Source organism: Tyto alba, unplaced genomic scaffold (genome assembly GCF_018691265.1).
Source record: "Tyto alba isolate M040663 unplaced genomic scaffold, T.alba_DEE_v4.0 Super-Scaffold_2, whole genome shotgun sequence".
In the NCBI taxonomy this organism is placed as follows: Eukaryota; Metazoa; Chordata; class Aves; order Strigiformes; family Tytonidae; genus Tyto; species Tyto alba.
In genome coordinates, this window is record NW_024881282.1 from 32931084 (window position 1) to 32953220 (window position 22137).

At 56.5% G+C, this 22137-nt stretch overlaps 1 protein-coding gene across 1 annotated transcript; it reads right to left on the reverse strand.

Moving 5' to 3' along the window:
- Nucleotides 1-4476: 4476 nt before the first annotated feature.
- On the reverse strand, nt 4477-21248 carry CARD10 (caspase recruitment domain family member 10). The gene is made up of 21 exons (XM_042792644.1): nt 21178-21248; nt 18947-19165; nt 18447-18584; nt 17794-18119; nt 15714-15896; nt 15199-15354; nt 14944-15069; nt 14584-14778; nt 14339-14485; nt 13451-13566; nt 13156-13196; nt 12328-12448; nt 11649-11829; nt 10696-10819; nt 10101-10341; nt 9736-9805; nt 9270-9369; nt 8650-8808; nt 6335-6456; nt 5584-5699; nt 4477-5326 (listed from the first exon to the last, which is right to left on the reverse strand). Exons 1-21 carry the CDS (start codon nt 21182-21184, stop codon nt 5119-5121), a joined length of 3096 nt encoding a protein of 1031 aa, XP_042648578.1. The 5' UTR covers nt 21185-21248; the 3' UTR covers nt 4477-5118.
- Between the last annotated feature and the right edge of the window lie 889 nt (nt 21249-22137).

A 22137-nucleotide genomic window follows, 5' to 3' on the forward strand; every position in this document is an offset into this window, starting at 1 on the left:
TGCCAGCCCCGGCCCCGGTCCCGGTCCCGCCTCCGGGCACGGGGCGGGGCGCCAGCCCCGGGGGGAGGAAGAGGATGGAGAGGGGGGAGGATGGAGGGGGGGGGGGGGGGGGGGGTGTGAGCCCTGGGTCTGACAGTGGGTTTGCCTCGCCAGGGAATCGCCAGGCTGGGACACCTGCGAGGGGACAACCGGCTGATCCGGGAGGACAAACCTGTTGCTGGATTGTTTTCCCCACTCCTTTGTGGCAGTCCTGCGATCTCTGCAGCCCCTGTGCTCTCTCGCGGAAGGAGGGGAAGGTGGCACGGATGTGGGCGCCGGTGGGGTTAAGCTGCGTGGTCCTATGTTGTTCTTGGGAATAACGATGTTTTCCCAGGAATTGCCCCAGACTTTTCCTGCGGGCACTGCTCTGCATTGCTGTCCCTGTCCTTTAACTCCACTCTGCCACCCCAAAGCAGGACTGTGTGTCCCCTGCTGCCCCCCTCCCCATAGGCCTCAGAGTCTCAAACCAGGGTACGAGCCCCACTTCTGACACCCATCTCCCCAAACCATGACCCAGACCCTCTCTACTCTTGAAGGTCCTTTTCCTTTGCCTTCAGCCATGCACCCCCCCCACCACCCCGTTTCACAACCCCACCGGGGATGCCCGAGGTCAATCTGCTGCCCAGGTGGCTGCAGAGCCAGTGACACTCACAGGAACAGGTACACCAGCACCAGGGGGTGCAAGGGAGGGCCTACAGCCTCCCTTTCAATGTCCACAGCTCAGCGTCACCACTGAGTTTACACCCCACCCATGTCCTTGGCCCCTGCGGCAGGGCTCAGCTCAGCAACTTGTCCCTTGTGGCTTTTGTGCTGTCCAAGATGATGCTTCCTTTTTCACTTTGCTGGGTAAGGAAAGGGGGTGTCCCTCTCCCTCCCAGATAGTCCTGCAGGCAAAATGGCACCTCCAGCTCCCTCCCCTCCACCGCCACCCCCCTGCCACCATCGGGCACGGCTATCACCTCCCCTGTGCCACCTTCACCCCAGCTCTCTGGTGGCCAACAAGTCTTGACAGTCTGGGGCCATGACACAGAACATGCTGAGTGTAGCTGAGCAAGTCCGGCATGGAGAAGACTTTCCTCAGGGATGGGAATGTCAGAGACCCTCCCAAGACAAAGGCCACCACAGAAGCAAAATTTTGGGTACAGCACCACAGATTGCTGCATGATGCTGCTGGTTCAGTTGAATATGGGGTGGATGGTGGCGAAGGTCCCCTTCATGCTACCTCTAGGCCACTTTACAGAGCAGCTGGTGGGTAAAGAGAGGCAACCAGCCCAGGAGGGGGATGATACCTGCACCCCCACCCCAGCCTCCCTGTGCAGAGAGTGTGGGGACAGCAGGCTGGTAGTGCTCTACATAAGCTGCCGAAATCAGAGCACCTCCTCAGGGAGCTTCAAGCTGTGGGCATTCAATCTCAGCATACCAAAAAAATAAAAATAAAAAAGTAATAAGATGGGGACCCAGGGGAAATGGGAGGTGGAGGGGGACACATGGCTCCATGAAGCAAAGAGCCCATGTAGCAAAGGGGGGGAACCTTAGAAAAGGGGGTCAGGGAAGGGATCAGTGTCCCTCTGTTCCACACTCTCACCATGTGTCCAGACACAGATACTTTCCAGGCACACAGGAAAGACCTCCCTGCAGGACAAAAACCATGTACTCAGTTTCCCCAAGCCTTGAACCCATACTTTCACCCCAGCCCTGTCCCTGGCTACAACTTTTTTCTTTTATAAGGAAGAAACCACTGAATTCACTTCTCCTCCCACCCCTTATGCATTTTTCCAAGTCTCCAGGACTCCTAGCTTTCCCCTAAAGCAAGAACATCTCCAGAGCATCTCCCATATCCCTTTGGAGGGTTCCCACAAGTTTTACTTATACATCCCTTTGAACAGTGATGCTTTCTTACACTGATTTGTGGCTGGGGGCGGGGGGTGGGGGTGAAGTCATTAACATTCAGGCCTTACATTAGTGCAAGAATGTGAAGCTTGTGTGACTGATCTGCTGCCTCTGCTAAATGCTGGGATTGCTCCCATGGCTAGCCACTGCACCTGAACCAGAAATTAACCTCTCCGACTGCTTCAATCACACACCAGCAGTCCCAGGCAGCTGTAAAGGCAGCTTCCGTGGCTCTCAGGCATCCTGCAGCACCTCCCAGCCCTGGCCTAGGAGATCATCTGGGAGGGAAGGGGGGGAACACAGGCAGAGGATCTTTAGTGATGTCCCCAGAAGATGTACAAATACGATTCAAAGCCACCTTGTACAGAGCACAGTGCCAGGAAGCAGAACAGGTCAGACCCAACCACGTACAAACCAGAACATGCCTGATGCTAGAGGTGAGCACAGCCTGCTTCTTGTGCTGCAAGAAACCTCTTTCTTCTGGGATGCCAGGGATGGGGGCGGCCATTGGGTGCCCAATCCTGCTCCAGGGTGGGATCTTTGGGAGGGTGCATGGGACAGAGACCCCGTACTGCTGCAGCTCTGCTGGGGCAGGGGGGCAGCGTGGAAAAGGCTGGTGACTTCCCAGGGCTGCACAGACGCTGCCTTGCTGATCCCTCCCCGGAGGGAGCAATCTTGCTCTCAGTGACTCATTACAGGGGCTTGCACAAGGCTGTTACAGCTGGTAATTGGTGCCCAGGGCTGCTAATTGCATTCTGCTGGGTTACCTAACCCGTGACTCATTCCTCTGAGCAGGCAGCCAACCCCCCAGAGGTACAAAGAAGGTGGGCTGGGGTGTGCAGGGCAGGGGGAGGTCATTTATATTTGCCTTGGAGCCCTCTGCCCCACTTCTCACCCGTGTCCAGAATGAGTTGAAGCTGGATTTTGAAAAGCCTCAGGGCAGACAAGTCTGATAAAGATAGGGCCTGGGAGCAAGCGAGGCAGTGGTGCCTGCTGTTTGGAGAGTTGGGCAGTGCCAACCTGCCTCCCAGCAAACCTTCTTCTGCCTTCCTTTCCCTCCTGCTGATAATACTGATGGCCCAGGGAGGTTCTGGGGGACATCCGTTTAATTGGGGTGGCTAGCAAGCACTAAGGTGGGAGCACAGCCTGAACTACCCAAAACAGGGGGGCTTGCTCTTAACCACCCTCAGCCTAGGCCATAGGGCTGGGGATGGTTCCCAGGGCCAGAAGTGGCAGGAGTTGTCAAGCCCTGAATCAGAGTGCCTCACACAGAGCATTCTCCCTGGGTACTCAAGTGCTACTTTTTTTCCCTGCAAAGATGTAAACTCTAATCTCCAAATCCATGCCAGGGTGGATGGGAATTTCCTTCGGGACTTGTCTTCTCATCAGCTCAACAAGAGTCCCACTTTGTTTGCCTGCAGGGCAAGCACCCTCCCAGGGGGCTGGCTGTGCCAGGATGCTCGGGCTGCATCCCCTGGAGTGGATGACATTTGGGAGCTTTCATCTGGAGCCATGTGTTACACCCATTCCCCCTTCCCTGGGACGAGAGTTGCGTGGCTCCAGGGCAGAGCTGGGACTTTGCTCTACATTTTAGTGACTGCAGGTTAAAATCTTGTCATTTTCTTTCCTCCCCCCTTCATTCTTGTCCTCATGAAAGACACAGGCAACTGGTTTAGAGCCTGAAATAACACCTCACAGGGGACCCAGGAAGATCAGCAATTTAATCTTTGCTTAGAGCTTCCAAAGTGGATGGCCCTAGCAGTGCCCTAATCGCAGGAGGACACAGAGGACTTGACTCTGGTGCTGGTTGCCCATCTTCTCCCACTGACCCCAGTAGCAGTGGGCTCAGCCCCGTTCCTGGCCTCGTGCCCCCCTAAGTCACAGACTCCATTTTACTGTTGCACAGCCCAGGAAAGACCATCTACCTCCACAACCACCACTTCTCCATAGCACGGGCACCCTGACGCCCCTTTCCCACAGCAGGGCTGATAACGGTGATTGATTAGCAGTCAGGAGCATGCTAGGGTGGGTGAGCATGGCTGTTGCTGCCCAAACCCTCCATCTTCCCTCTGCCAGAGTCCAAACCCACGCTCAGCCCCATGTCAGGGTGGGAACAGCCCCCACTCCTCTCCTGGCTGTGTGGCTGGGCTCAGGCTCACTGTTGTCCCCTCAGGAGGATGAGATAGCTGGCTTGTCACTTCATGATAACCAGGGCATGGAGGGACATGAAGCTCTAGGGATCTCAGCCAGACACATCAAGTGAGCTTTTTCCTGGCTTTCCTAGGGCAACCTGGCCAACATTACCACCGGGGAGAGGCAAGGGACTGAGAAACAGGGGGCAGCTAGAAATGGGAGGGGGCTCAGTCTGTGGCATGCTTAGCCTGTCCTCTCCCCACAAGTCCTGCTGCCGTACAACAGCAAAAGCAGTGCTCCCTCTTTCCCCTGGAGGGCTGGGCAGTTGTGTCTCAGCTAAAGGAGGAGAAAAATACCACATCATGCATCACCCAAGCCTTTCCAGTAACACGCAAGCCCATAGCCTGCCACCCATTCCCATTATGAGTGGCATTTAATTCTCCTTTAGACGTGATTTGCCAATAAAAGGCTCCATTAATAATTTACAAGCAATAAAGAGTACAGCTCCTATAAAACGAGGGTTTGTTACAAGCTTAGTGTCACTCCAGCCGTGGCGGGGCATTGGCATACGAGCCATGCTCCCCGTGCCATGGGGCCGGAGGCGAGGTAGACAGGGGAAGAAGGGACCTGGAACACACAGTGCTGCAGGGCAGGGGAGACGGAGGTGATGGGAGAAGGGCTTCAGATGTGTGTGAGATGTGCTCATGCACAGCCCGATCCCACACCGTTCCCCACCTGGCAGTCTGACCACGTACCAGAGGCAAGGGCAGCCCAAGGTGATGGGGAACAGCCCGCCAGGGTGGTTTCCACCATGACGGTGGAAGACGTCTCTCCACTAAAATACAGAAAGCTCAGATGAGGAAGGCAGCACATGTTACTCCCTGGCTGTTGGTGGCCTCAAGGGGACCAGAAAGGCTAGCCTTGCAGGCCTTTGCTGCTGGCATTCCCTCGGGCAGGAAGGACAGACTACCTGGAGGAGCTCGGGGAGGCAGCGACCTCCAAGAACATCTCTTGGGGACGAGGGTAGCTGGCAGTGCCCACTCTGCCACCCCCCGCTCAGTCATCGCCCTCCTCGATCCACAGAGGGCGGGTTTGCTCCTGGAAGATGCAGCCCCGAACCACCTTGGGCAGCTCCTCGACGTGGCTCCAGGCGTGGGGTTCCACGCGGGCCCAGGAGCACGGCAGAGTGTGGAGAGCCTGCTCCGCACCACGGCACACCTTCAGCACCTCCGAGTCCCGCTGGCCTGCCTTTCCCAGCAAGCTCCTAGGGAAAACACAGGGACAAGCGTTACCCTTGGCGTGGAGAGATGGGGTGGTACTTTTGCCCATTTTTTCCCCACCCGGGAACTCCCTCACACGTACAGAAAGCTGATTTTCCTGCCCTTTTCCCCCTCACAGCGGCCAACCCCAACACACACAGAGCAAGCGCTCTCACCCCTATCCCCATCTCTCCCTCCAAACAGAGTCAAGGGCTCCTCTCTCCTCCTGCAATACCCTTCATGCCACTTTGTCTTTTCTTACCGGAGTCCTCTAACGTTCTTCTCAGTGACCTCGACATGGATAACGATGGGGTATATTTCACTTTTAATTAGATCCCTCACACTCTGAACTCCCAGCTCTAGCAGACAGTGTTTATTCTGGAAGGGAAATTGAATAGATTTACTGATTTAAATGGAGAAAAAATAACCCCAGCCCCTGACAGTTACATTAAATCAAACCCCATGCTGTGAAATATCATTGCTTTTCCAATAGTAATTCCATTAAATGTGGGATTTACGGACAGTGGCAAGAGGGAAGGGGAGAATTAAAGAGCAGGGTCACCCACTCCATCACCACCAAACCAACCCAAGAGCCCACTGGACCCCTCACTCAGCCACAGCCCATCTTCACTTCCCCTCTGTCATCATTGTCACCCACAGCCCTGTATTTCTCCATCTGCCCTGAGCAGAGCTGTTGCTGCTTTGGCAAAGATGAAGAATGTGAGAGCCTGGAGGTCACTTCTGTGTATGGCATTTCCCACTGCCTCCTCCCATAAATCCCCAGTTGCCATTTCTTTCACCTGAGCTTAACAGACACTCAGAGAAAAGTCCAATATTTGCTGCTCCACAACCCCACAGCACCTGGACCTAAAACACCCTCTGAATTACACAGCCCCCCAAGCAAGCAGCTCCTTCTCTATCACCACACCACCCTCCCTCTTCACCTCCTGTCCTCCAACCTGAACGGGGTGCCCCATCCTGGCCCCCTCTCCCCACACCAAACAGCTCAGCACCTTCTCCATCGCCTCCCGGATCATGCGGATTCGCCCACTCTCCCTCCGGTCCTGGGGGGCAGTTCCAGACACAGGGTGCTCCTGCGTGTGGGTTGCACTGGGACCCCCTTCTGCCAGCTTCTCTGTGAACCAAGAGGAGGTATGAAAGGGAGACGTCAGCCCCTTCTCCTTCCTGCATGTACTTTCTACCTCAGACCCTGCATGTTAGTTGCCGTGCTGATGCTTATCGAGTTCCGTGTTTATGGATTCTAGAGAGCACGTCTAATTATACAACATTACACATTGGCATGGATCTCCTGCAGCTTTTTGCGTACAGAACAAGCAAGATATCACAGCTGAAGACACCTTGCAGGGCAAGAGTAGAGCTTGCGTTGCAGTGCCACAGCAGCCTAAGCCAGCTCACAGCCATTATCTCCCCCTTCCCCACTGCCGCACCCCTTCCATAACGGAGTACAGCAGAAAAATAATCACTTTATTTTGCCAGGTAAGATTTCTGCGGGGTTTGTGAGCTGCACGGCCTCATAGATGGCTCCAGTGAGCAGAAGGGCTGGGGAAGCAAGAGGGGCGAGCGTCTTGGCATGGGAGAGAGGATGATAGGGGCAAGTTGAACCTCCTTTTGTCCACGGCAGCCTCAGCCACCTCGCCCTGCTCAGGGGTAGGAGGACAGCACCCAGCAGCCGAGCCACCGCCAAGGCAGGAGAGCAGCGGAGAGGCGATGCCGAGACAGAGAACCGGGGACAGAGCTGGCAGGACAGCACGGTCCAGCGTGGTCGAAGCAATGACTGCCCAGCGCCCCCGGTAACTCCCAACAGAAGGCAACACAATGCGCACAAACAGAGACTTCTCACTCGGGAGCTACGGGCTCCGCAGCGCAGCGTGGCAGAAGCAGGCACCGGGCTTTCCCCGCTGCCCACGCTGCCACTGCAACACGAGCAGGGAACCTAACAAGGCTTTTAGGAACTTCTCACCCCTAAGACAGAAATAAAGGAATGCATTTAGGAGAAGGCATGTTCGGAACTGGGTCCAGAGCACGTTCCAGCTCTCCCAAGCCCCAGGCTGACTGGGCATCCTCTGCTACCTCTGCCTGGTGGCACAGGCACTTCCCAGGTAGAGCTGGATCCTGCAAAGCCATCTGTTTGCTTTGGGGCAGCAGGCTCCTGCAGAAGATCCGCTGGCTTATACTAACTCTGCACTGGCTGGGGAGTTCTCCAAAGGAAAATACAGGCAGCGAAGAAAAGAGAAATGGCTCAGGGCTCCTAGAGCACCTTTCTTCTCTCACAATACGCAAAACTGACAGGGGAGAACAGAGTTCTTGCCCTCGGTGTAAATTCCCATCTGCAGTAATGGCTTCGAAGCATGTCCCCGTGCAATGTGAGGGGGACCCTGCAGAGGGCTCAGTAGGACAGGATATATAGCCAAGTCACTCAGATGAGAAGCCCAGTGGTCAAAATTTGCAGAGCCACCCTTCTTTAGCAAACCAGAGATTTTTCATTACCTCCAACACCAACCCCCCAAAAAAATATACCGACCCATTTTTCAGTCCTGCAGTTACCAAAGGGAGAATCTCTAAACATAGGGAAAGGAGAAAAATCGAGAAGGGAGGAGGAAGGAGGAAATAAGGAGTTGTCCTCTGTGTAAATTCCCTATGGGAGAAAAGCCCTTTCCCCAGCAGCCTCTGCAGTGGCATGTCAGCCTCAGACTGCTGGCAGAAAGAAGGGGACAACAGCACTAAGGCTGAATCCTCTCATTCCTGGGGAGGAAGAGCTGGGATGAAGTCAACCGGCAGATCCCACCTCAGCCAAGGGCTTCATCTGTGGGAAGAGTCACCCAGAGCAGCAAGGCAATGCCACCACCACCCACTCAAGGGAAGAGAGAGGATCCCCATGCTCCAGGAGACCAGGAGGGAAGGAAGGCTTCCCTGTGGGCCAAAGGGATAGGACGCAGTTAAAAATAGAAGGGAACATCTTGCACTCAGCCCAAAAAGGCGACCTGTCAACAGGTATTGTCTGGGACTACTGAGAGACCCCCACACTTAGCTGCTGAAGAAACACCTCATGTGCTTTCCAAGAGTCCCATAAGACTACATCTCATAATTTCAAGACTAAGAGCAAGCCTTCCCTGAATTGGTCTGACCAAGGCCTCCACAGAAGTGACCTCTTTGAGCAACATCTTAGCTTCCCACCGGATGGCTAAGAAGTGGCAGGAGGTAATAAGGGAAAGCAGCCCTCAGAAGTAGGAGACTTGTGTACTTCACCTCGCTCAGCCACAGGCTCCTAAAACAGCCCTGGACACGTCAACCACTCATTGCTGCCTACCTGCTGGGCACACATGGAAGTCCAGGCGAGAGGTGGGCAAGTCCAGCAGGTTCCTGATGAGCCGAGGCGCGATGCAGTTAGGTGACAGCACCACGGGACGGGGTGTCTTGACCACCACAGGGCGCACCAGGCTGTAAGGCTTCAGGTTCATGTCCAGGTCTGGGAGACAGGAATGAAGAAGAGAAAGCCAAAGGTGAGAATATGGGAGACCAGCCTGTCACCGGCCCGCAGACCACCCCATTCTTCCTGACTCATGGAAGCACCTACCAACCATTCTATGTCCCCGGAAAGATCCTAACCCTGGTTACAACACTCACAGGCAGATACCCTGGCTGTAACCCCCCCTTGCCCATTTCCTGGGGCTCCCTTGAGTTACACACCAGTTTTTTCTCCACAAAAAGTTAGGTGACCCCAAGAACTACAGAAGCAATGGAAAGTGCCAGAAAACCAGAGAAAAGGAGCAAGGGCTTTAAATATGCACAGGCTTCCCCAAATCCCATTAGCAGAGTTATAAGAGGGATCCTGGACAGAGAGACCGAGGCATCCCAGATGATAATGTCCCATCAGTGCCCACTGTGCCTCCAAGGGTGATGGGGGCAGGCATAGGGGTAACGGCTCACCTGAGCAGGGGTCCAGCCACAGCTGCTGAGGGGGCTGTTCTGGGCTCCTCTGTGGTTTGGATTTCACCAGGCGCAGTTGGTCCAAAGCCCGTTTCTTTAGCTGAGGAGAAAACGATGACAGTAAGGCTGAGGGCATAGACCGTTTCACACATGCACACACACACACGGAGACACAGAGCTGGCTGCAGAACGCCCACCGGCAGAGGGGATGGAATGCACATACAAAAAGCATGGGACCAGGTCTGCTGTCCATCAGGTTCAGCCTGGGAAGTGGGGAGGGGGTAGGAAAGCAGCCACAGAGCAGTAACGCTGCCTGGGCTCTAAGGCCCTGCTCTCCTTGCTAACGCAGCTGCTACCTCTCTATGAGTTGGTTTACCAACAGGCTGTGGCAGATTGTGTGCCACGGAGGTAGGGTGGCCATAGGCACACACACACGGGGCTCTCATTGCTGGCTTCTTTGGCTTACGTTATGTCTGTGGCCCTTCTGCTGCCCAGGCATCTGTCCCTTCTCCTGGATCTTCAAAAGCTGGTGAGCCCTGAAAAGACAGAGTTTGCACTCAAGCAACTCTAGAGCCCCCAGGGACTGTAGCCTGCTGTGATCACCTTCACCAAACCCCACAGACTTGCTGAGGCACAGACATATCAAAGCTCTCGCCCGACCTCCCAGTTTCTCAAGAGCGCCCAAACACTACCACACCGGTCTCCCATACAAGGCTTGGGCAGCCCACACTATCAAGAGGCCAGTCTGCACCCCTCAGGACTCCTAGGGGGTGCTCACCACCGATAAATGGGGTAGTAGCCCCCCCCCAACTTCCTCCTCTCCCTGGTTACCTGCTGTAGTTGGGCACTGTCCCCTTGTCCAGGTCCCGCATGGTCAAGGGATCGACGCGGGAGCAGTACCACTCCAGCCGCCCTTTGTGCATGGTGTCCGTGACGTGGAGGATCTCCCGGCACTTGACACACAGCGCGTAAGGGTCTGATGGCTCCAGGAGGGACAGGTTGGTGCGCACATAGAACGAGTCTCCAGAAAACTTCTTCCCTTCTTCCAGAGCTTCCCGCAGAGGTTGGTATCCTGGGGCAGGAGATATAGGTCACCACAGGTGGGGACCCAGGAGACAACCATCGCTGATAAGATAGCCAAGTCCTCAGCACAGCTGTGATGCTACGGATTGGGGTCAGGGGTGCAGAGGAGGCAGACAGACAGAAGGTCTGTACCTCCATCCTGTAACTCAGAGGATGCACAAGTCACACCAGACAGGGAAAGCTACCGGAGCTACGGCCAACCCCCTGTGTCAGACATGGTGGCCTAGGACCAAACAGGAGAGGAGAGAGGATAACTGAGATTTACCTCCAGGGCTGGGTAGAGGATCTGGAAAGGGAAGCAGAGAGCTCAGGCTCAAAGGAGGCCCAGCTGCCAGGGCCTTACCTTCCAGGTCCAGCTGAAAGGCGAGATTAGAGGGTTCATCCCAATGCAGCAGGCTCAGGTAGGCGACTTCCCGTGTGCAGTTCTCCAGGGAAAGCACCTCTTCCTTCAGCGACGGCACCCTCAGCTAGCAAGGACCCAATGCCATTAGACCTAAGGGCTGGAAGAGCAGGTTCCCCCCAGCTCCCTCACCCAGCAGGGTTACACAAGAGATGTTACAGAGTGAGGCAGACCTGGGGAAAGCTCTACTCGAGGACAAGGCATCCTTAGTCTGCCTCTGGTTCCCTCCTCTGCCTCTGAAATACCTGCTGCCAGCCACCATCCCGTCTGGATGCCAGGCTGCTGTGAAAGCAAATGTGTGTGCGTGAACGTGTGTGGGAGTGGGGGCGGGAGGGCTGGTTTATTTTCAGTTACAGGTGAGATATTAATTCAAGTAGCGTAGCTGTATTTCAAGTGGTGTCATTCTTGCCAAAACAAATGCCCTTCCCACCCTTCAGGAGCTTTCTTCAGAGCAATTATTCTCTACAGCTCAGGAGGGTCACAAAGGCCTGAGAAATCTTGCTCCAGAATTGATTGCTTTGAGACGGGCATGTGCGGGATGCAGGACGCAAATTGCTCTGATATACTACAAGGTGACAGACAACTCCAGGGACATATAGCCATACTGCCACCTTAACTATGACTCCTTTTCGCTTCTCCCCTCCCACAGCTGAAGGAAGTGTTTTTCAGAAGGTCTCAGCATTTTTACATGCACAGGTACGCTCGAGTGCCATGAGACCTGGATGGGTGTTTGTGCTGCATAAAGCTCTGGGGAGGGAGCAGCCCTGGGAAACAAGAGAAATGGAGGCAGACATCAAGCTGGGCAGAGGTCAGCTTGAACTGGGGATCATTCTACACTCCTTGCATCATCCCAGGTGCCTTGCAAACCCACAAAGTGAGCCCATTCCCAGACTCACCTCAATGAGCCGGCACCCTTCCCTGAGTCCTCCATCCTCCACCTGTGAGCCTGGCTTGACCCACTGGACGTAAATCCCTGTCCTGTTCCCTCCAAGGATGGAGATGTCCGCTCCGAGCCTCTTCTCCTGGGGTGAGGAGTTGCTGGGGTGACCCATGCTAGCGAGCTGTACCACCAGTGACCTGACAAGGAGAAATGCCAAGTCCAGCAACTGAAGTTTGCTGCCTTTTCTAAGAACCGGTCCCCCCCATGCCTTGTGTCCAGCTACAGGGTGTTTGTTGTACTGAGCACCGAGGTACTGAGCTCGTGATTCGCAGCCATCTCCAGGGCACACACACAAGAGCTTACGAATCCCCACAGCCACTTCCAACCCACCAGCCCCAACACCGAAGCCAAGCTGGGCTCCCACTGTCCTCTCCCTACCCAGGCAGATATGTGTCCAGCCCGGGGCAACATCCCCACCCTTGCCATAACAAATGGGACAGCACAAAAAATTGGAGTCCCGCTAGGAAGCAAGGACTATAGGGTCTTCATTTCTCTCCCCTCCCACTAGTGGGAAAGAGCCCGCAAGGTGGGGGAGACAGAAAGGAAAGGTCTCCCAAGCGTGGACCCCCAGCACCACGAAACATCCCCCCCCAAATAGACATCTCAATGTGCCTAGCTCAGAGAGCAGCAGTCACCTCCGGGTGACCTCCTCACGGCTGGGAAGCGTGGACAAGCAGATCTCCGACTTCACCCTGGTGTAGGTGCTGCTGGAAGAAGAGGAGAAGGCCCCAAGCGAGGCACTAGCAAAACCACTGCCTAGGAAAGAGAGCAAGAGGGAGAGAGGGGGCACATCACCTCTCCGAGCACTTCAGGGAGCTCCCGTTCTCAGGGTGGCAAGGGTCTGTCACCCCCTCCCGGGCATTTTCTAGTATCTGACTAAAAAATTGAGGCTGCAGGGAGGCTCTGAACAGTCACCTTCCTGGAAACAGTTTTCCATGTCTCCTGAGAGCAAGCAAATCTTCCCTCCCTTCAGCAATATTTTAGTCAGAAGGCAACAGCAGCCAGGGCCACCTGGGTGTGCCCACAGATTAGCCACCAGCACCCACCACAGGACCTGCCAGCACCAGGAGCTCCACTCCAGCAGATTTACAACCCATCACTCTGGAAGTAGCAGGTGAAGGGAATATCCAATAACACCCCAGGGTAAAGGCATTTTTCTCTTCTGTTACATACTCCCCTGAATCCACAGCAAGCTCTCCATCAGCACAGCTCCATGAATTAAACAGAGCTGATGTGAATAGCTACCTGCTCTTCAGAGTAAAAGCCAGCTTTTCCAGCTGCTGTGCCTGGCAAGGCAGAAGGGGACGTGTGGGTCCATAGCACCCTGCTACGGGTGCAGAGCCCTCACGGTAAGCTACACAAACTGAAGGCATGAGGGAGGGGGTCAGTTGTTCAACCCCTCTCCCCACAACCACCACTTCTTTTCAGATAAACCCTTTTGGGAGAGCACCCCACCCTGGTACCTGTTGCATCTTCAATGCTGCTAAAGGAGCCACAGGACAAGCTGCAAAGGAGACACAAAGGGGAGCTGGGAGGCAGCAGCTTTTCCAAAGCCTGTTTGCATCCCCTTCTCAACTCCATCCCCCACAACCTTCCCCTACTCCCTGGAAGCACCCTCCAGCCAGCACGCAGCTCCCAGCCCACCTTCCCCGCTCTCAGTCCCCACTCCAGGTTCCCTCCTCCCCTGCCACCCAGCTCTCCCTGGCTCCCGCAAGTTCCACGGAGGAGGCACAGACTCAAGCAGTCCCCAGCAATCACCTTTTGTAGGGCATGCACCTATCCTCCCGCTGGCGACGGAGGATGGAGCCGATGCAAGGGGGGAAGGGGAAGGTGGAAAGGCGGTTGATATCCTTCTCACTGTCAGGAGTCACCTCCTTGGGCAAAGTGAAAGAGAGATGCCTGCTAACACCAACACCCAGCATCACCTCTCCCTTCCCTTCAGGCCAGGTTGCAAACAGCTCCTTGGGTACCACGTGCCTCTTTAGGGAACATGCACATCCCTCCAAACACCCAGGGGCACCTTGTTTTCCCAGAAAGTGAGCATGGATGGAGACGCATGACACTGCGTCCCCATCTTTTTGCAATGTATAAGCTGTTGGGAGTAGTGGCAGATGAAGCAAATATCCAGCCTTGTCCTTATATCTCACTTTTAGCCATCGCGCACCCAGAGGTCCGACTAACCTGTGGGACTGGCCATTTTAGGCTGCTCTAGGATGAGAGTTCAAAGAGTCAAAGGAAAGAATCTGACTCCCTTAAAAACAATACGATGCTGCTACAGGGTTCAAAAGAGATAGGATTTCTCCCCTAACATGTGTAGACTGAACATCTTTTGGGGGAAGATAACATGTTACACGAGGCAGTTCATTTCTAGGGTGTCATATGGGATGAAGAGAGTTTTGCTTCCCCCTTTCCCCGCCAGCTGAGTGCTACACACTTTGGTGCAGCATTGACCAGTTTGTCAGAGACTGAAGGAACAAAGCCTTGCACCTGGGGTCTGCTCCCACCTTACACACTGCCTCGTGCCCAGTCTTCCACCAAGTCACAGCCCCACGGTGAACCCACTGCAATGCCTCAGTGCCCTTCCTGAGGAGTGTGGGTCCCCACTGCCCTCAGCTGAGGGTCAGCCTCTCATGGGCAAGCGCTCACCATGCTCTGAATGGCCGAATCCCCTGGGAACGGGATAACAGAAACCCCCAGTGCATCCACAAGTCCAGTCGTAAAGCTGGTAGGGTTGTCTACGAGGCTCCAGGTGCTGCTGAGGTTGGAGCAGAGGGAGTGGGAAGAGCTGCACATCTGGGAGAGAAGGGACGCCATCATCCCACTGTGTCACTCCAAAATCAGTCCTGACCCCTCTGCCTTCTCTGTTCCCCCTTCTTTCTGGCCACCCTCACCTTGCCCAGGCTGCGGCTGCCTTGGCACCGCTGCAGCTGTGCCTCCAGCGTGCTGTTCAGCCCTTCTGCCTGGCTCAGCTTGCTTAGGAGCTTGTCTCGCTCCTCCTCCAGGGCCCGCACGCGTTTGCGGTACTGGTCCTTCTCGATCAGGCTCTGGGAGTGTTGTAGCTGCACCCCGTCACGGCTCTGGATTGCCTGCAAGGAGCCAGGCTGAGAGTGAGAAAAGGCAGAGAACTAATCCCCAGCTCCCACCCTGGCGTGGATGGAGAAGATCCACCGGGGAAGGAGGGGATATCCAGAGCAGAGACAAAAGCCCTGGTCCTGCTGGGAGGTGGAGAGCCAGGGAGGAGAGCAATTTACCTGGTCCCGCTCTTTTTCGATCTCCTCCAGCTGCAGCAGCACTGTGTTCATACGATGCTTGTAGAGATCGCAGTCCTTCTGCAGCGTCCGGTATTTCAGCTGCAGATCTTCCACCTCCTGGAGGTACTGGCAACAGCGAGCAGCAAGCATTAGCCATCCTGGAAGCAACTGCTGTGGCTTCCCAGCCCCCCTCCCTTCCCTCTCTTCCAGGACCTGCTCGGCATGTGGGGACAGGGGCGGTGATGGATGCTCTACCTTATCCCTCAGCTCTTCAGCCCACTGCAGCTCATTCTGCAGGGAGTTGAGTTTCTGGCAGAGATCCTGCCGGTCGTCTTGGGCTTCCTTCCAGTCGTGCTCCAGGATGTCCAGCAGGATCTGCTCAGAGCCTGGCACTGGGCCCTCACCAGGCGTCTAGGAGGTGAGAGGGTACCGTCACTGCACCACAAGCACTGAGGGAGCACCAGACCAGGGCAGGGACGGGCAGACTGCCACGACTGCCACCATCGCTCCTTCATTTGTCTACTGTGCGCTCCAAGGCACAAAGGCACACTTGTGAGCACATTCAAGAGTCACGGAGGTTGGGAGCAAGGACCCATCACTACCCAGACCCAGAAGCAACGGCAGGCACCACAGCCAAGCGATACTCTCAGAGGAAGGGACAGCCAGCCCGGGACAGCGATTTCCCCCATCTTTCCAGTGCCCGTGTCACCAGCACCGGGGGTGCCCCGGGAACAGAGGTGACCTGGAGCCTGCCCTGTGCCGCCAGGTACCTGCAACATGCCCTGCAGCTCCTGCAGCGATGCCGTGAGCCGCTGGTTCTCAGCCCACAGCTCGGACACGGCATCGGGGTGGCCCCGCTCCTCTGCCTCTCGCTGGGGCGGCGCAGACGCCTGTCTCCGCAGCAGGCTGCACTCCTCCTCTAGGCCGGTCACTTTGCATTTCAGCTGGTCCACCTGCAACCCAGGGAAGAAACACAGCCTGGTGCACACAGCCCTCCGCCTCTGCCTTAGTGCAAGAGTGAAGCAGAGAGGACGCGAGGCAGAAAAAGGGTTTGGAGGCGAGGAGAGCGAGGGCTGGTCCTACCACGGGGCCAAAATTAGCACAGCTGCACACAAAAGCTTTTCCCTGCAGGGCAAAGGAGGAAGAGGCACATTGCGTAAGCACATCCAGTCTCAGGATCCTCTCTCAGGGCAAAAAGCTTTCTTACTACCGTGGGGCATCCCCAGTGCAGCTGACCCTGACCGCGGGTGGACCAGGGATCTCTGGTGTGCTGCCAGGGCCAGCAGCTGTGAGTATCTCAAAGGCTTCCCAGCTCCTAGAACAGCTGAGAAACAAAGTCACAGCCGAAAAATCCACTGGAGGCTATTCAGTGCAGGGAGGCCACCTCTGGCCTGGGAAGTGTTTGAGGCTTAAGCTGCTGGAGGCTGCAGGGTACCACAGGTGCATCATCACACCCTGGACTCCTCTCAGACTCCTTCACCAACACGGCACTGGAGACAGGGGAGATCAGTTACTTTTAGGAGTAAGGGAGGTCCTCACAGCCCTGTAACAACTGATGAGGTTGATCAGAGAACAAGTTTCACAGCCAGGTAAGGCTTTGTGAGCAAACGGGGCAGGGGAAACCTATCAAAGCCACTGAGCACTAAGCAGCACTGCCAAAATCATCAAGGAGGGACTTGGGAATTGGATTAGTTCTGCAAATCTGTACAAAAGACCCACAATGACTTTCGGGGACCGGTCACTTCTGGACCCTGGCGTCAGGAGAGGAAAGCAGGCTGGGACCTGGTGGCCCATCCTGCTTCCAAGGGGATTTCTTCACCCCACAGTCACCCGCAAGCAATTCGCCTCCCTGCACAGGGGAGGCCCAGGGGAGCTGGCACTGTCAGGAATACCAGATAAAAGGTAGGGGAGGATTCTGGCGCTGGCAGAGGAGAATGAGGAATGAAAGGTAACCGCGGAGCTGTGTGAGAGGCCCAGGCCCAGACTGGTAGGGGGAATGCCAGGAGGCAGCACAGCACTGAGAAAACTGGGTTATTAATATGTTTAAGGTAGGGCTGTCCTTGCCCAGGCAGGAAATGGGCGCGTGTTTGCTGGAGGTGAGAGCTTGGCAGCTGCAGCGCAGTGTCACAAATTCCTTCAGGTATGCGGGGCATGAGTCTCCTAAACGTCACGAGAGAGATGAGGAGGTGGTGGGGAGTGGCGGGGGGGGGGGGTGGGGGTACACAACAGACTCTGGGCCAAAACGCTCCTATGAGCAGCAAGGCAGGCTGGGCAGCTCTGGGCAGCCCACACACACCCAGCGCCCTGTGTACGGGTGGCTGCACAGCCACCATCCTCACTAGAAAGAGGAAAGTGCAAGCCCCTTTCCCGGGGAAGAAGTAAATAGAAACACCCAGCTTGACGGAATCAGCTGCCTGCTGTGCGCCTGTGCTGCCCGGCCAGGGCACAGGCGCTCATCGGCAGAGCAGGAGCAGACAGGGCATCTCTCACGGTGCCAATGGCCAGGCTGAGAGAGCCAAGACATGCTGGAGGAGGCAGTGCCCTGGCAGCTCCTCCGAGGAGCTGGTTCTGGCTCCTCTAGGTGACGCATCTCCAGCTGTGGCAGGAGGCGGTGATGTATCTCCAGCTGCCCCAGGGTAGCGGCGAGAGCCTCCCGCGCCCTACCCACGGCTCGGCCGCTCTGCGGGGCACATTCCCCCTCAAGAGCAAGGGCATGCACCCTGGCACGTGTCCCGCCTGCCATCAGCTCCTTCACGATCACAGACCACCGCACACCGACGTCCGTGTGCCTCCCTCTCGGCCGTCAGACCCCCCCCGCTGCCTCCCACCCCGCGCTCCCCAGGGCCGTACCGCCAGCTGCAGGTCCCTGCTCCGCAGCACGGCCATGTTCTTCTCCTCGCAGAGCTGCGCGTAGCGCATGGCCATCATGTAGTTCTCGTCCTTCAGCCTCAGCAGCTCCACGCTGTTGGTGTCCCACTCCTCTCTCAGCCGCTGGCAACGCTCCTGCACCTTCAGGAGCTCCTGAAGCTGCTGCTCCAGCCGGGCCTGCTCTTGCTCCAACGCCTGGTTTTTCACCTGGAGCTGGTGTTCCTTCAGCAGGTGCTCTTTCCGCTGAGCCCTCACTTTCTTCACCTCCATCATCAGGAACTGAGTTAGTCCCTCAGGGCCTTCTTCATCTGCGGGGAGACAAAGAAGAATCTGGTCCTGGCTGCTGGGACAGGAGTAACCCCCCAAAAACAGCCTGCAGATTTGCCCAACACTTGGCCCCAAGAGGTGCCAAGCTCTCCTGTGGGTGTGCAGCCCTTCTTGTTCCAGGCTTACGGCTCCACAGTCCATCACACACATACATTTGGCCTCCTCCCTGCCAGACCCAGAGCAGAGAGCTGTCAGGGTTCCTTGCACACGAGTAGCATGAACCAGGGGATTATGCATGCACATGCACAGATTTCTGGCCCTTCCCATGCAAGCAGCAGCTGAAGGGAGGACGGAGAACCTGCCCCTACCCAGGATCATGGAGCAGCGCTGGGCTGGCTCCCTCCCCGTTAGCCGGGTGTAGTGCTCTGGGTAGTAAAACTCTAAAGACTCCAAAAAGGCTTCATAGCCTCGCTTCCCACGGCGCCGGAGGATGTCCATCAGGTAACCTGGAAGAAGGGAGAAAGAGCTAGGGTGAATTCCCTGCAAACCAGAGAGAAAACAGCATAGAGCAGCTTCGTGATATGAAATAGCATCTCCACCAGTTCCACTTCCATCCACAAGAATGGGAATGGCTGGAGGAGGGAACGGGGTGGGAGCACTGCCCTCGTCTGTGTGCACCCAGGGGGAGGCCCACGGAGAATGTGGGGGGAGGTCTGGCTGCAGAGAACAACAAAGCCGGGGTAGCACTGCAGTGGGAGGGACCAGGAGGCCACACCACCACATGCTGGGTAGCATCCACTGCGTGCCAAAACCAGGTTGTCCCCCACAAACCAGGCCCATCTAAGTGCAAGCCTGTGCTTTCTCCCACCTGTCTGGTTGCTTTTGCAAGGGAATCGGCATGAGTTCAGCACCTCCTCCTCATCCTGCTCATCTATCACGCGGCACTGGCGCAGGTATGGGGTGAGCTTTGCAGGGTTCAGGGAGCGGGTCAGCTGGTGCCGTGCACTCTCAATCTTCTCCCAGATGGTGTCTTCTTCCTCCTCCTGCTCCGAGAGGCTGCAGGCTTGGAGAGGGGCGTTCTCCAGGGCTGGGAGGATAAAAGGAAACAGAAGGTCTGAGGAATGATGGAGGAGCACAGAGTAAAAGGCATGAACAGGCGTGGGAGAACATGAGTAGAGGCATGATCCTGCAAATGATACAGTAGTCTTGTAAAAGGGACTCAGATACTTCAGAAGACGTTTTACGTACAGATTGGTCCATCAGCATCTCAAATGTCCACTCAGGGCCTTAGATATGCAGGAGGAAGAAGGCAGTGGTGCATAAAGGGGTTAGGAGCACATGCAGTAGGAAATCTAGGGAAGATGTCATCTTCATCTCTGAAGCACTCTTAAATACCCCTGGCCATCACACATCGTTCTTTTTTCCCCATCCCTGAGAACGGGAAACTCTCAGGACCAAGAGTTTTCACAGCCTGGGACACACTCTCTCATACTGCCATTGGAGAGGAGGGTTTCCCTGGGGATCCATTTGCCCTGTGCATGCCCCAAGCATCGGTGACACTTGTCACAGCAACGTCAGTGAAGTTCTCAAGGGCACCGTCCCCTGGAGCACCTTGGCTACAGGTACTGGAGCCAAAGGGGAATCACAGAAGCGTATCTTCCGTATGTTCCATGTATCTTCCACACATCCGTGTGGAGCCCTGGAAATACATAGCGACTAGGCAATCCCGCTGTCAACCAAATAAAGCAAGAGAGACCCCCTGAAGTCAATGGACCAAAACCCCTTAGAGAAGTGGTGAACCTGCTCTGTTAAGTCCCACAAGCTGTGATGGAGCAGGTGGGTGCAAGAAGCTCTCTTCCCAGCTGTGTATCAACTCAACCAGCGTTACTGATTTTCACTTGAGAAATAAAATCTGCTTCACAGGCCAACACAAATCCTTTTAGCTGGCAAGGCAAAGCACGGCAAAGATCTCCTGAGACCTAGAACACATCTCCCCAGTACGCACCGTTACCTGCCACCCTGGTGCTGGCATCAAGTCCAGCTTTCCTACCCCAGCCACACAAACATCCCCAGGGGCAGCATAGAGTTTCATGTCGCATGAAGGGAAAGGGAAGGAGATTTTCCACTCTTTTTTCTTTTCTTTGGGTTTTGGTTTCTTGTTGGTGTTTTTTTTGGTTTTGTTTTTTGTTTTTTTTTTTTCTTGTGGTGAGAATGGTATCATGCAATTTCAGACAGCCAACGGGCACAACAAGGGGGATGGCTGAGAGACCTGTGCAGAAGTTAATCCTCCAAGTAGAAATGGGAGGCTCAGGGTCTCCTGAAGGGTAACAGGAAGAGAGAATTGTTGAATCCACCAAAGATACTCAAGTGTCTGATTTCCAACACCAAAGACCTTAGCAGCCTCAATACCGATACAGATCTGGATTGTCCTAGGTTGAATAAAGAAAACAAACTGCGTTTCTTGCAGAAAGGGATCGCTCTCATTTGGGACAGGCTCGCTTGCCACAGGGACACAGTATGCAGAAGGAGAGGACGCAACAGCAGGTCACAGAAGTTGCGTTGGTTTGAGCTCCGCTCCCCGGCAGCAGATTTCTGCCTTTAAACCGAAGTGTTTCTCCGAAGAAACCCAAGCCGGCTTCGCAAGCAGCGACCGGCTTCGCGGCGGGCAGGCTCGGCAGAGAGAGAGGGTGGAGGGGTCCGGTACCCCTCCTCCTGCCCGGGGGACCCCTCCTCGGCCCCTCCAGGCCGGGGGGGGCCGGGGGGAGGCAGCGCTTCCCCTTTCGGCCAGCCCGAAGGCGCCCCCCGAGGAATGGCGAGCCGGCGGCCCGCCCTGAGGAGTTGGCTGGGAAAGGGAAGGAAAAAAAGGCGCAAATACACACGCACACACACACACCACACACATACATACCCCGCAGAGCCCGGGCGAAACCCACGCCCCCCCCCCCCCCCCCCCCTCCCGCCAGCCGCCCCGAGGCGATGCCGACGGGCGCGGCGGCAGCCTCGGCGGGAGAGGCGGCACAAGGGCGGCCCCGAGGGCTCCGCAAAGCCCCGGGGAGAAGCGCCCGTCCCCTGCTCCCGGCTGGGGGGCTCGCCCCTTACCCGCCATCCCCGCCACCGGGGGGGCTGCGCCCCGCTCCGCGCCCCGCTCCGCTCCGCTCCACTCCGCGCCCCGCTCCGCGCCGCCGCCCGTCTCGCCTCCCCGGCCAGGTGTGTCTGAAGCGCTCTCCCCACCCCGCTGCACCTTCCCTCCCTCCTTCCCTCCCTCCTTCCCTCCCTCCTTCCCTCCCTCTTTCCCTCCTCCAGCCGGCTGGCAGGGAACCGGCAGCCCCCCCGGGCAATGCGGAGCCCGGCCCCCCACTCACCGGCGAGACGGGGAGCGGTCCCCCCCCCCCCGCCTCCGTCCTCTCCCGGTTTCTGACACCCTCCAGCAGCTCCTCACCTGGGCGAGCCGGGGAGGGTTTTTTTTCTCTGCGGGTTGTCCCTGCTCTTCCTTCCCCCTCCGCCCCGCTCCCCAGCCCCAGGCTGGAGCTGCCCTCCGGAAGGATGTGGCTCGCCAGCGACTTCTCTTCTGAAAACGCACCCGGCTTCACCTCCAGACAGACCGGCGGGGGAACGGGGTGCCCAGCTTGGCCTCCCGGCCAGGGCCCTGCCCGGGCACGGCGAGGAGGGTGTCGTCCCCCCCCCCCCCCCCCAGACAGGTTGCAGCCCTCCCCAGCTCAGCCTGCAAGAGACGAGGTGCGTAAAGAGGAGGTTTGGGGGGTTCAAGGGCTCCCAGAAATGGTAGCCTGGCCGCCCCAGGTGTAGGACTGGTTCTGGATGGAGTGGGGGAGAGGGTCGAGAAAGGGGAGAAAATGGACATGGTTGAAGGAAGGCTGATCCAGGCTGAGAAGAGGTGCCACAGGCTTAATTTTGGCCCTCAGTCCTGTGTCTGTGGGTGGAGCTGGGCGTGGAGGCACCCCAGGGCAGCCTGACTGAGCTGTACCCCAGGGCATGCAGGGGCTTGCAACCAAGCACTTCATCCCCCTGGCCAGGGGCAGATGCCAGGAAAGCCTTCCTCCT